A 13,345-nucleotide genomic window follows, 5' to 3' on the forward strand; every position below is an offset into this window, starting at 1 on the left:
AGATGTGCTACAATGGTCTTATAGTTAGGATTAAACATTGGAGACATTTCTTAATATGTACTAAACACAAATAGTTCAAAAAGACTTGGGTGGAGATGTAACGTGGAGTTAGACTTGGGTGGAGAAGTATGCATCCCCTTATTCTGAAATAGCAAAAAGAGTAAAACAAAATTTTCATCAACAAATTTAATTCATATTAAGGTAGTACAAATGTTCTCTCATCAAAATTAATTAATGTCCCCTACATGCCATTTTAATGCAAGGGAATGCATACTTAACCCTAAACCTAACATAAAAACTTTGCACATTCAGCTAGTACGAGTGTAGGAAAACTTAATAAAAATAAATAATGAGAAACAGTCAATCACCTAAAAGTTTGGATCTCCCTCATAAATTTGTAAAAAATTAACCTTATGATTTTTACTTTTTTGTCCTTTCAGCTTATCCCGTGAGTTTAGGGTCGCCACAGTGGATCAATATTGATTTGGCACAGTGTGGATCAAAAATTATGCTGATAAAAAATAATTTTTCTATTTTTACCATTTTAACATAAGGCGATTTAAACTTTTGCAAGGTGCAAGATGGTCTTTAGACATGGGTCTCTTGTAGGAGTTAAGAGCTAAAATTAATTTAATTATGGGCATTAGCTATAAGCCGAATCCTTAAGATTATTCAATGTAATATTAATATAATTACACCACATACAGTAGGTATTACAACCTTCACAAGTCAGATGTTTAGGCATTTTTATTTTTCAAACACATGTAAAACTAACAGAGAACATGACTATAGGGTATAATCGAACATGCTTAACACAGATGACTTTGACATTCTGAACTGCTGGTAAACACAAGGCACCATCCAAGATCAACAATCAGTTACAAGGTTTGAGATCTGTGAAGTAAGTGATCAACTGTGTATGTGCAGGCATACATAATTGTTGTTCTCTTCTTCTACAGTATGTGCTTTTAATATTATTGCATGAAAAGAACAATGCAGCAACAGTAAAGCAAGTTTGGCAAAGCTGGTGGTCTTGTACTCCTCTCGAGAATGTTCTTTAACCGAGAATTTAAGCAGCACTATATGAACTTGAGCACTCTTTGTGGGTTTCAAAAATAATCATAGCTCTACTGCACTCCCCAAATATATATATATATATATACATATATATTTTTTCATCCATTCTGTATTTGATCAAATCAAATAAACCTAATTTGTTTTAATAATAATAGAATGATGTTTATCTTAAACTATTTATTCTTGTTCATTGTACTACTTAACATGTTAAAAATAAATTGGGTTTATTTGATTTGATCAAATACAAAATGCATGAAGTGAGATTACATCAAATGTCTTAGTTTGTAATACTAGTATCCAAGAAATTCTGCTCTTTGCCTCCTCCAATAGTCACCCTCACTCCTCACTCATACAATGATTTATATATAGAAAAGACACATAGGAAAGGCGCCTTATGGCAAGACATAATGCTTCAACTCCCTGGATTAACTTTCTAAATATGTACAGACTGTGACAGATTTCTATGTGCCACATGTTTGTTCATTTCCTGGGGCAAGTATTGTCTGCTTTACAAAGTTTAGGCTTAACAAATTCAATTTTAACACAGGTCACATGAAAATGTAATTTTGTTTTTTGTTTTTTGTCCTTCTGAACTTTTTTCCTCCTTTCCTGTGAGTTCAGGCTCACCACAGTGGATCATTTGTCCGCATGTTGATTTGGCAAAGTTTTAACGCCAGATGCCCTTCCTGACGCAACCCTCCCCAATTTCTACCAGGCTTGGGACCAGCGGTGCGTGGCTGAGGATGTGGGTGGGCTGTTGGGGGTTCGGTGTCTTGCCCAGGGACACTTTGACATGTGGGTGGAAAGAGCGGGGCACATACCTCCGACTCTAGTTTGGGTAGGCAACCACTCTACCAACTGAGCCACTGCCACCCCCAATATGTAAAATATCATGTGACATAAAAACATTGTAACCCACATATGAGCTAGTATTAAAGGCAGACCAAAGAAACCAATGACAAAATAAACCAAAAACAGCTTTAAAATTCATTAGAACTTGTAAAACATAACAAATGTGTATTTGGTCTCAGTTATTATAACTGCATATATTCCTGGAGATATCAGATGTCTTACAAATGCAGTGAGAAATTAAAGTGCTTGATTTAGGCTTGTGACAAAATGACAACTACAACACTGCAAACTTGCCACAAAATCTACAGAACAGAAACAATTGCATATATTCTCATTAGGTTCTGTACTGAGGTCAATTTACTTTAACAAGAAAATATATCACATTAGCTATTAATATAAACATAAAAAAACATGCAATTATCTGCTCATTTTAGCCTTGCAGCATACTAAAAAGGTACATTATATAGTATTACTGTAGGCAACAGTATTTTGGCTGTAACATACAAAACAGGGAAAGCAGCTGACTAGAAAAACCTTGTAAAATAAAGGTTTATTTTTCGGAACTAGACCTCCTCTTAGATCCAAAAACAAGATTTTATCCAATGGCAGGAAATTGCACAATATATGTTATAGTACGCCTAAATCAAATTTGACAGTACATAATCTGCTGCTTTGGATCTGTTATTTTTTATTTTTTTGCAAAACTCTGCAGTATAAAAGATGTACAAACACTGTTACAGATAAAATGGAACTAAAATAAAAAATGTTTTGTTATGAATTAATGAGTTAATGAATGCATGAAAATAGTGCTCCGAAGATGAGAAATTCCATCGATTAAGTTTCATAATACATGGGCAACATTTTAGGGTAATTAAGATGACACTTTTAGCATCTATGAATTTAACTACTTTAAAATGTGCCTAAATATTATGGTCCGAAACACGTTTATATGCAAAGAAATACAGTGTATATTTCTTGAGTTTTTATGTACAAAATGCACTAATGCCTTGACCTGCCTCCTTCAAAAGCATGGTGCTCCTCATGTGCTGAAATGTAAGCAGACGAAACAGATAATCCTTTTTATGATGTTTCATTTTACAATATAATTGCCAATCCATTTGGAGAAAAAATTACAGTGTATCATAGCTGACATTCAGAGAAAATACTCACGTTTGTAAAACACTGCTTTAAAAGGTGTTTGTGGAAGAAGCTCATAGATCCTTCCCAAGATGTTTGACTCATTAGCACAAGAAGCATTTCCATTCCAGACCTGGACGACATCTTCTCTCTCTCTTACACTGACGCTGACACCAACAACTTCATCCTCTGCCAAAACAGCAACACAGATAAATGCATTTCAAATCAACCATAGTGTGTCCACATTAAAAAAAGAAATAAAATGCAATTATTTAATGCCACTAGAATTCCAAATATTTCACATTTACCTGGGGCACAATAATCACTGAACTGTTCTCCAATAGTAGCCAACAGGAACTCCTTCCAGACAACAGACTGTAAATATTAAGACATATTTGTTAATTGGTAAATAATTAATATGCAATAACTACATATAAATACTTGGACAGATTAAGTCACTTACAGTACACTCTTTGGGTACTTTCATCTTCCAAACACCTCCTTTAGCATTGCTTTCTTCTTCCCTGTGCACAAGCCAGCAGGCAACATTACACTAGATAATGTTTGACAGTTTCAAGTAATAAATGCACATCACTCATCTTCAAGTTAAAGTTACCAGAGTGGTTTTCGTTCTCCTCTCATCAGATGGTAGCTACATCTTATTGGTAAGTTGGAGACGCCGGGTATGTTGTTGTAAACCCTCCAAAAGTTCTACTCCAGTGGGAAGGTGCAAGGAGGAAAGAGTTTATTTTATGGAACCATGTACTGGCATGGTGGGTGTTGTCAATATTTCATAGAGGAAGTGCTTCTTCTAACTCCTGCATATTGTTATTGTTCAAGATAAACATAAAGCATTCACTTTTTCCGGATAAGAGTCTTAAATACGACTTCTGACACTGAGGCTTTATATCAAAACTGTAAAGCGTCTTACCTGGACGGTCTCCACTGTGTAGATTTTCTTAAGGTTTGACTCACATTCAGCTGCCGTTGTTCCTGGTAGAGATCTGAAAAAAAGAAATAAAAATAAAAATCAAACACTTTATTTTCACTCATTTTCCTCAGTGCTTAACAAATCACACGACTTGAAATCCTCAATTTCTCTTGACATGCTCTGGAACATTTCTTTCTGTTGCTACATTGCTCAGACATGTTTTAGAGAGCTGCCCTCTGAGCAGACAGGTTGGAAAGAAGATCAGATGACAAATACGCCGGTAAACAGTAAACAACACTGACCCCATTCGAACGAAGCACCCTCTGATTTGTAGTGGATGATGAGGCTTGTGTAACTCTGTCTGACAACTATTTTGTGGTTGCTTAACCTTACTTCTTCGATCACTCATATAAAATCAACTGACTGTTAAACTAGGGACTTTGAACGTAGCAATGGTAAATTTGAGCTACATACTTTGGAGTAGCAGTAAATAATTGCAACAGGCACATGAGCTGTGACTCAGCAAGATTTAACGAAAGCAAAAGGTGTTTTTAAGTGAAGGCTGAACTCAAAATGAACTCGTGTGAAACAAAGTCCAGTCATCAAATCCAGCAAGTTATGTCATTTGTATGCCCTTTTGTTTATTTTAATAACCTACTTATGGGCCTTGCATAAGTAGGACAAAGAAAACAATTTACAGGAAAGCTGCATGAGAACTACTGTGATGCGACTGTGTTGGTTTTCTCCAAGATATTATGGACAAATAATATATCTAGAATGTAATGAACCAGGCCTGAGGAAATCGTCATATCATTTCTTTGTTCCCATTAAAAGGTCAGTTAGATCACCTACTTGACACTGACTAGAGACTATTATTATCAAACTGTAAGACATTAGTAACTACAGAGTGTCTTACCTGTCGAGCCAAAACGTCCACGGAGAGTGTAAGGGCAGAGTGTCGTTTTCATGCTTATTTGAAATCCTTTCCAAATCTCTGTCGCTGATATGAATGTTGTGCTCCAGTAAACCCGGGCTGGATGATGTGCTCAGATGTAGTGCAGCTACGGGAACTGCCATTGTTAGGTTACCTCTGAAAACCGAAAGTCTTCCTAAAAAATCAAGCGCACTTCCTATGTATGTGCTTTCAACAGGGATGTTGCCGATTTTCATATATATAGGTTGGTTAGGTAAATTTAACCCCGATCAGCCCCCAGTCATTGGTCGTCTCGCCGATTCGAGCCGTCACAACAGAAAAACGATGACGCCCGCTGACTACCCGCGGTACCTACAGCCCACCGGAGCTCTCCAGAAGTTTCTTATCCTGAAGTCTGCATGCACCCTGAGACAACAAGTATTTTTTTTGCGTTATACTACCAAGCAGCATTTGAATTCGGAGTACATGTTCAATTGCTACCAGGGACTTCAGTGCTTTGTTTTTGTCTTGTTAAAGCAAGCATCTTCCGCAAATGTGAATACGTATTTGTGGACATGCGCAGTCTGCAATGTCACTAGCTTTGTTGTGTTGCTAACTGCTACTGCTAACTAGCAAGTATTTCCTGCCTGTGACAGGACACAGCTATGGACATCGACGCGTTGTTGGAAGCGTTTCAAGGCAATGTTTACAGTTATCCAAATAAGGGATTTATAGTTTGTGCAGGATATGTATTTTTCATTTGTTTTGATGCCCTAAGCAAATCTGTAATGTTTGCTAACTACGTTACGTAGTTATGTTACCGTAACTTAACGCTAGCTTACTAACATCGACAAACGTTTAGAACAGACACTCAAGTTAGAGAAAGCGATAAATGTTGATATCATTTTCTGCCTGGTCAAGCTAGAATTATCTTACACTGCCTGCAGTTGCAAGAAATAGGTTTTTCACATTTTAAAAGTTTGCACCACATAATCCCTTACCGGTAACGTTACTGATGCGGTTATGTAAACATCTAGCTTATGTCACTATAAACATGCTACTTTGCTCCTAACTTTTGCAAGAACTTGCCATATAGTTAATGACGTTTTGTTTTGTCTCAAAGGCACCAAAACATCCAGGATTACATTCATTTCCCAAAAAAATATTAGAAGGTGTTAAAAAGTCTTAAACTAAATTTAGTCAGTTATGTAGAGTTGGACTAATTATTGTTAAGCAGTGTTATTGCTAGTCAAGAAGTTAATCAACTCCTAATGAGCAAGTGTCAATTTAGGCAGAAACGGTAATCAACTAATTTATTTTTTTATTGGTTATTTCAGAAATCTGGTTTTGGCTGCTTCAGTGTATAAATAGCTTTCATACGTGTAGTGCACATCTTACACATCACAGCGGATAGTTGACACTCATAATCATGTACTCAGCGTTGTCAGCGTTAAGTTTAATGTGCCACAAATAGCCTACAACCTTTTCCAAAATAATGCAGAAAATAATTTATACTTTAATAAATATGTGCTACTCGATCATTTAAAAAATTTTTAACTTGGTTTAGGTAGGTACCAGTACACTCATTGTTCTGTTTTTCGCGTGGGCTTTTGCAGATTTTGAAAAGAAAGGGAAGAAGGAGATCTTTCCTCTGCTAGAGCAATTCTTGTGTCATGTTGCTAAGACAGGGCAGCCAACGTGAGTAATGATATTTTTATTTTTATATGATCCTTAATTTCAAAAATCCATGAAAATGTTGTTATCATTCAGTTATTTCAACATTTGGAAGCAAATTGTGTTGTGAGAAATTTGGACTCTCCTGGCAGAGTTGAATGATATTCTTATGCATGCTGACACTGGAGAAATTAAAATTTGATACGGTCTATCATGAGATCCTTCTAGTTTCGGTAAGCCAGTGGGTTGGGTACTCTGGGTCTGCTCTTTGCTGGTTCAGATCCTTGAAAAGGTTTAGTACCTGTGGAATCTGACATTGCTTCTATAAACACTGGATTGGCTCAATGGATTGTTCTGGGAGCTGTTTTATTTGCTATGTATAATTTACCATTGTATTTTTAAAATGTGTTTTAATATATCATGTTTACGCAGATGGACACCCAGCTTGACCTAATTATTCTTGAGCAATCTTTTAGTTTTTATCTATAAGGTCATATATAGTGAAGCCCCTAAATATCTAGAGTAAATCTCTAAACTGTTGCTTTCATATAGAAACCTGCAGTCTCTCAAGTCAGCTAAACAGTGCCTTCCAGGTGTTTCCATAACCTGACTTAAAACAAAAGGAGACTTTTGTGCATCTGTAGGCCATGTACTTAAACGTTGGAATTCTCATTGATGTTTTTCCATTTTTGTATCAATGAGTTTAATTTTTTGTTCCAATTATTAGCTCTGTCTGTTTGTGTAAGTATGTAACCTTGTTAAATATTAGTTCCAAGACATCATGTTTTTTTCTGTAGATGGAATGTAGACTTGTGTTTCCAATATCTTGCAGCATCCCGTGGTCACAGTTTAAAACCTACTTCGTGTTTAAGTTGGAGAAGGTCATGGATGATTTCCATGCTTCAACACCAGAGCAAAGAGGACCACATAATCCCAATGTAGAGTATGTTCCCTTTGAAGAGATGAAGAAAAGAATCTTAAAAATAGTGGACGGTTACAGTGGGTGAGTAAAACTAATAATTGCAAAAAAAGTATGCTTCACAAACACATATAATTTATAAATAAATTTAAATAATTAACAGTTCAGTAACATGAATTCATCACTCATGTTAGTGTTCTTTTTGCAAGTTTTCTGAATGAAAGCATAGCTACAAATAAAGAGATTAGGCATTAAAAACCTAAAAAAAACAAAACTAAGTCAGCTGTAAAAAAAAAAAAATCTGACTCATTTTAGGCTGCAATTTATTCATTTTTGTCTGTCAGTTGTCATGCCATCCGCAGTTATTGAAAAGTAATATCTTTGTTTACTGCATTTAGAACTAAATAGAGCTTCTCATTTAGATATTTACATTCTTAGTTACAAATATTGGATCTTTCTGTATTAATATGATTTGTCGTTAGTCCTAAATATACCCTATTTCTTTTTCCCAGAATCCCATTCACTATTCAGCGCCTGTGTGAACTACTTACAGACCCTAAACGAAACTACACAGGAATAGAGAAGTTTCTCAGGGGTTTAGAGAAGGTGAACATTGTTTGCACTTAAGATGAGAATACTATTTTAATTATTTATTCCTTGGCTTTAAATTAATTCTAAAACATATTTTACTGTCCGTGTATTGCAGAATATAATGGTCGTCAGCTGTGTATATCCCACGTCAGAGTAAGTACAACTATTAATACTACTATTTCCTTTTTTTTCTTGGTGCAAATTGGCAACGTCTTTTGATTTACTTACAAAGTCAAACTTATAAAGGTACATTTAACAGCTAGTGGTTTTTGTGCCTTTGTACTTCCTTCCAAGGAAAAATGGTGCATCCAGTGTAAACAGAATGAATGGAGTGATGTTTCCTGGCAACTCTTCTCTATATTCAGACAGGTAGGATCACCATAGTCTATAAATTAAAATTGTCTCATGCACAGCAAGTGGAAAGTTAAATTAATATAGGTCAAAACGACAAAAGGACAATGAGAATATAGTAAGTGTAGATCTGTTTTGTCTGTTACTGTAGCAGTTTTGCTGTTCAAGCACTTTTTGAAATGACATTTAAAAAGAAATATCATTTTCTTTTCTACAGTCGAAATATAAATGGACCAGGAACACCAAAATCGCTCAACAGACCAAAGTTGTCATTGTCAACTTCATTTGCCACCAATGGGCTTCCTGATTGTCCAGTCAGCAAAGAACCAGAGCCAACCACAGAAGAGGTTGAGGAGCAGCATATCAGGTAAGTAAATGTAATGTGGTACAATTGTGGAATTGTGCTGATCCTCGACAACAGCTGCTTAGCTCTAAAGTGTGTTTTCATATTTCTGTGATTTGTTTGCTGTTGTCTGAGTCAGTGGACCAGTTTGTAAACCTGCTCCTTTTCCCTTTGGTTCGACTTGCTTTCACATAGAAATTCCAAGCTAGCCAAAATGTATCAGTGGATGTCACGTGGGAATGGTCTTGTCCGCTCATTGGATAAAGGGATCGGGGCAGGAACACAGAAAAGTAAACATAGTAAGAACATCCTATTCTGTATTGATGAATATTCCTATGAGTGAAAATTTCCTATAAAGCCTGGAACAACTGCACAAGTGGCATTTATTATAACTGCAGAAATTATCTAGACAATATACCAAGCAAAATTCTATAGCAGAATACAGATTGTTCTTCAAAAAACATCTTTACTCTACAACACTATAATACTTTAGAAAGATGATGTGCTGTCAACTAGCTGGTTAGCTAAAACATGCCATTTTGTGACAGACTGGGGTCAGATCACGTTCTCGCCACAAATGAACTGCTTTAGATTTTGTTGCACCAGAGTGCAGTTGTTGTGTTTACATTCGACCAAGCAAAGAACACCAAATGGGGAAAGGAGTTTAATTGAAGCAGACTAAATGAGGTAGGTTTGAAATTGCCCCAAGTCTCAAGGGTAAGAGTAGAGAATGTAGTGTGTTCTTATTAATGTTTTTTTTTTTTTTATGCTTGCATCTCATCCATAAGCAGAATCTTCTCAGGACTCCGTGTATTAAAAAAAAAAAAAAAAAAAAAAAAAAAAACTTCTTGTGTTTGTGTTTTTACTGCAGTGATTCCTCACTATCTGAAGGTGGAATGACACAAAACAGTGGGATGAAGAATAAACACCCAGAGGAGGAGGAAGATTCTGATGCTGACAAGCAAGAAGCCAAGAGGCTCAAGTTTGACAGAATGGAAGAATTTGAAACAAAAAGCGAAGAAAAGGACTCATCTTCACATAAAGGGTCAGAGAGTTTGTCACAAACAAAGGAGTCTTCACAAGACGCTTGTGGTCAAGAATGCAACAGTGGGGCATCTTGTGACATACCTGCTATTACAAAGGATCATGGTAAGTGTGAACTCATCCTCAATTAGGCTGATGTACATGTTCTTACAGTAAATATTAAAGTGTTTCAACACTGTGGGTGTATGTGCTGCCTTTATAGACATTGTAGTTCATGGTCACCCATTCAGATATGTAACTACAGAAAAGACTGCAGACACCAAAAGAAATAAAATAGATCTTTGTGCAGAAGTCGTAGGTGATGCTGTTACTCTTATTACAATGTCAAAATGAAAAAGGCACTCGGTAGGACTGTGTGACATCTGACAAGGACTTTACAAACCAGCCTCAATTAATATTTTCAAAACGAAACTAAAACTAAACTACATTTCAAAACTAGGATGCACAAGGTCAGGTAAAGAAACCTCAAACGTGCTCGTTAAACTGAATAGTTGTCCACTTTTTTCTTCAGAGCCCAGCAGTACACAGACAGAAACATCTGAAACAGAAAGAGACTCATCTGAGACAGGAGACGTCTGCAGTCTGAAACACGACAGCAATGTGGACCAACCTGAACAGCATGTTCCACTCAAGAACTTGGAGCAGGACAATGGGGAGAGCAGCAATAGCAAAGAGGGCCTATCCAGCAGCAAGCAGGTCTCCTCTTGTGCTAGTAATTTGCCTGACTTGTCAACAGAGGGCAGTGCTTGCAATTCAAACAGTACAGAGATTTCAACAGAGCCTGCGGAACACGAATAACTTGAAGCCCAGCTTGCCAGCTGACTGTTTTTACACTGTATGATACCACACCAAGGGTATATATGTAGCACTCTGGACCTTTAGACTTCAGGACCAGGAGTAATGTGGATCTTGAGATTCTTAATGGGAGGATCATTTTGTCCTCTTCAGGGCCATTTATTACCTGGTCTTTAAACTGGAAGGAAATGATTTAAAGACGATAATGGAAACCCAGCTTTTTTTTTCACTGTTGACTAAAAGTTTTTCTAATATTTCTTCCCGTTTTTATATCTAAGCGTTATAATTTAACCTTGATAACTGACATTAACAAACTTTGCTGTCATCATTCATTAGTCATTTGCCATATCTTTCCAAAAAGATGAATTTGACACTTTGAGTTGTATTTTGGCCTGGTAAATGTTCGTCTGATTAACTTTTTGATGAATGTGTGTCCCTCTAAGTTAATGCCACCTGCAATTAAGAATGAAAAACACTTCAGAGATATTTGCTATTTCTATTACGCATATACCATCAGTTGTATTTCTTATGAACAATATCTTGCACTGTTATATATGGCTCTTTTGGAGGACGTGCACAATGTTACAGTTTTGCTCTGTCACTGTACGAAGTCAATACTAACACAGTATGTCCAGTAGTAATCAGGTTGTCTAGCTAGAATATTCGGTTAGCTATTTCTGCACCAAACTCCATAAACAGAACAAAAGGTACTTTTACCCTTATCTTAGTTGTACAACTGTCCCTTTTAATAGCTAGAATTTTTACAGTATGTAGCTGTACGTTTTTTTTAGACTTGTAATACAATGCCTTCATAAAACTGATAGTTGCTGGAAGTTGAATGCTTGAGCTTGTGTCATCGTATTCATGGAAAGCAATAAATGGTAAAAATTTTGAGTGCTGACTGCTCAGTTGATATCATGGGATTTGTTCATTTGAGTTGAAAATCTAGTTATGTGGATACCTACAGAACAATATAGATACCAGTGGGTACTGGGAATTACCTTTAAGCACTACTGAGGTGTGACTATGAGTAGCAATGTTGCCTGGTTGGTTGATTGACCTAGAAATGTATCCCACATTGGAACAGTCTCTTTCACAAACTGTATTTCAAAGAAATTTTTATATTTCAGCTCTGACTTTGCCAGATCTGGAAATAGGTTTCAGTATCAGCACATTGTAGTAGCGGGCTTGTTTACAGTGTTGTTTTTGACATTTTCTTTCTTTTATAATTTTACTGAGCCAAAACAAAGTAGCAGTGACTTTGAAATGACACGGGAAAGACTGTGGAAGTTACAATCCATGGGTACAAAAATCATCGGTTCTATTTGTGTCCACCCTGGGTACAGGAATTATGTAAGATAACTAGAAGAAGGGAAAACGTGGATAGAATTCAAATACCTCTTGTGGATGAACAGAAGGGAATCATTGTAATCGTGTAAAGATAACATCCAGTGACTCCTCAGATGGCCTTGACACTCCTAAGCCAAGATAATCACTATCTCTGTTGTCAGCAGATATCATGGGCCGACAAGGTATTGGGCCATGCCAAGCTTTCGCATGTAAACAATGGCTAAGTTACTACTAAAAGTAACACTGTTGTTTTGTTGAAAATGTAATTATTTCCAAATTTCTGATGACAGTTCCATTGCCTGATACTGTAGCTGAACAATGCTAAAGGCTTACCTGAAAAATGTTCCCCTTAATCAAAAGCCTTTGACAGTTAAGGTGTAATTTCGTGTGCTGAGCAAACAATTGGCTACACTGAGACTGAAGGAGGCATGTAAACAGTAATCAGGGTAACCATAAATAATAAGGTCAGAGCTTCCAGAGAAAACTGAACACTTGGTCTGAATGAATCATCAGGCTGGTCATGGATTTCCAATGCCAGAAAAGATGACATGCATTAGCAATTTCGCATTCTGCTGCCCTAAAATTTAGGGAGTTCTAGCACACTTCATTTAATTCTCAACTTGAAGTAAAAGAAGCTGTAAGATGTATATTGAGACATTTTCAGTAGCAAGTATGTGTGCCATGTGGGAATATGCTAGAGTAACTGACATTAACAAACTTTGATGTCATCATTCATTAGTTATTTGCCATATCTTTCCAAAAAGATGAATTTGACACTTTGAGTTGTATTTTGGCCTAGTCATTGTTCGTCTGATTAACTTTTTGATGAATGTGTGTCCCTCCAGGTGAATGCCACCTCCAATTAAGAATGCAAAACACTTCAGAGAAATTATATCAGAGTATAAACGGATACTGGTAAAATTGAAATCCTGGGCTTGAAGACACACAGATTCCCCCAACCTTCTCTAGCTACTGGACCTAAGAATGACAGTGAAAACAGCTACAATTCATTGATGGGGCTTGTAATTTTGTGCCTGTGGTTTGTCAGAAAATCTGACTTGGGGGCCTCCAAACTCTTTAAGTACCTGAGCCCGTGCCCTGTAGGTACATTGGGTAATCAAATAATGCCATGCAAACATTATTCAAGCATTCATTCAAAATAATAACTTTGTTAGTAAAAGTAAATGGCTGCTTATCTGGCGCTTTTATCCAAAGTGCTTTACAATGTTGCTTCTCATTCACCCAATAATGGTGCAATGCCACCCACCGGGTGGAACTTGGGGTTCAGTGTTTTGCCCAAGGACACTTCAACACATAGCAAGGAGGGACTGGCAGTCAAACCAGAAAGAAATAGGTTTTTAACAAACC

General features: G+C 36.6%; 2 protein-coding genes across 4 annotated transcripts; one reads left to right on the forward strand and one right to left on the reverse strand.

Annotated features, from left to right (window-relative positions):
• Positions 1-732: 732 nt before the first annotated feature.
• On the reverse strand, positions 733-5,440 carry LOC137139720 (eukaryotic translation initiation factor 4E type 3-like). 3 transcript variants are annotated; one of them, XM_067527381.1, is made up of 7 exons: positions 4,914-5,440; positions 3,998-4,070; positions 3,683-3,777; positions 3,530-3,590; positions 3,375-3,441; positions 3,100-3,255; positions 733-2,975 (listed from the first exon to the last, which is right to left on the reverse strand). In XM_067527381.1, the coding sequence occupies exons 1-7, from the start codon at positions 5,165-5,167 to the stop codon at positions 2,929-2,931; spliced, it is 753 nt and encodes a 250-aa protein (XP_067383482.1). In that variant the 5' UTR covers positions 5,168-5,440; the 3' UTR covers positions 733-2,928. The 3 variants fall into 3 exon arrangements, with proteins under 3 accessions (XP_067383482.1, XP_067383483.1, XP_067383484.1); XM_067527382.1 differs by lacking the exon at positions 4,914-5,440 and adding an exon at positions 4,300-4,435; XM_067527383.1 differs by lacking the exon at positions 4,914-5,440 and adding an exon at positions 4,300-4,429 and having other exon boundaries at positions 3,683-3,780.
• A 30-nt stretch (positions 5,441-5,470) lies between these two features.
• LOC137139719 (serine/threonine-protein phosphatase 4 regulatory subunit 2-A-like) lies at positions 5,471-11,518 on the forward strand. The gene is made up of 9 exons (XM_067527380.1): positions 5,471-5,609; positions 6,527-6,608; positions 7,417-7,587; positions 8,016-8,109; positions 8,210-8,247; positions 8,389-8,463; positions 8,663-8,812; positions 9,660-9,937; positions 10,344-11,518. Exons 1-9 carry the CDS (start codon positions 5,576-5,578, stop codon positions 10,628-10,630), a joined length of 1,209 nt encoding a protein of 402 aa, XP_067383481.1. The 5' UTR covers positions 5,471-5,575; the 3' UTR covers positions 10,631-11,518.
• The last annotated feature ends 1,827 nt before the right edge of the window (positions 11,519-13,345 follow it).

This window comes from Channa argus, chromosome 13, assembly GCF_033026475.1.
Source record: "Channa argus isolate prfri chromosome 13, Channa argus male v1.0, whole genome shotgun sequence".
Classification (NCBI taxonomy): domain Eukaryota; kingdom Metazoa; phylum Chordata; class Actinopteri; order Anabantiformes; family Channidae; genus Channa; species Channa argus.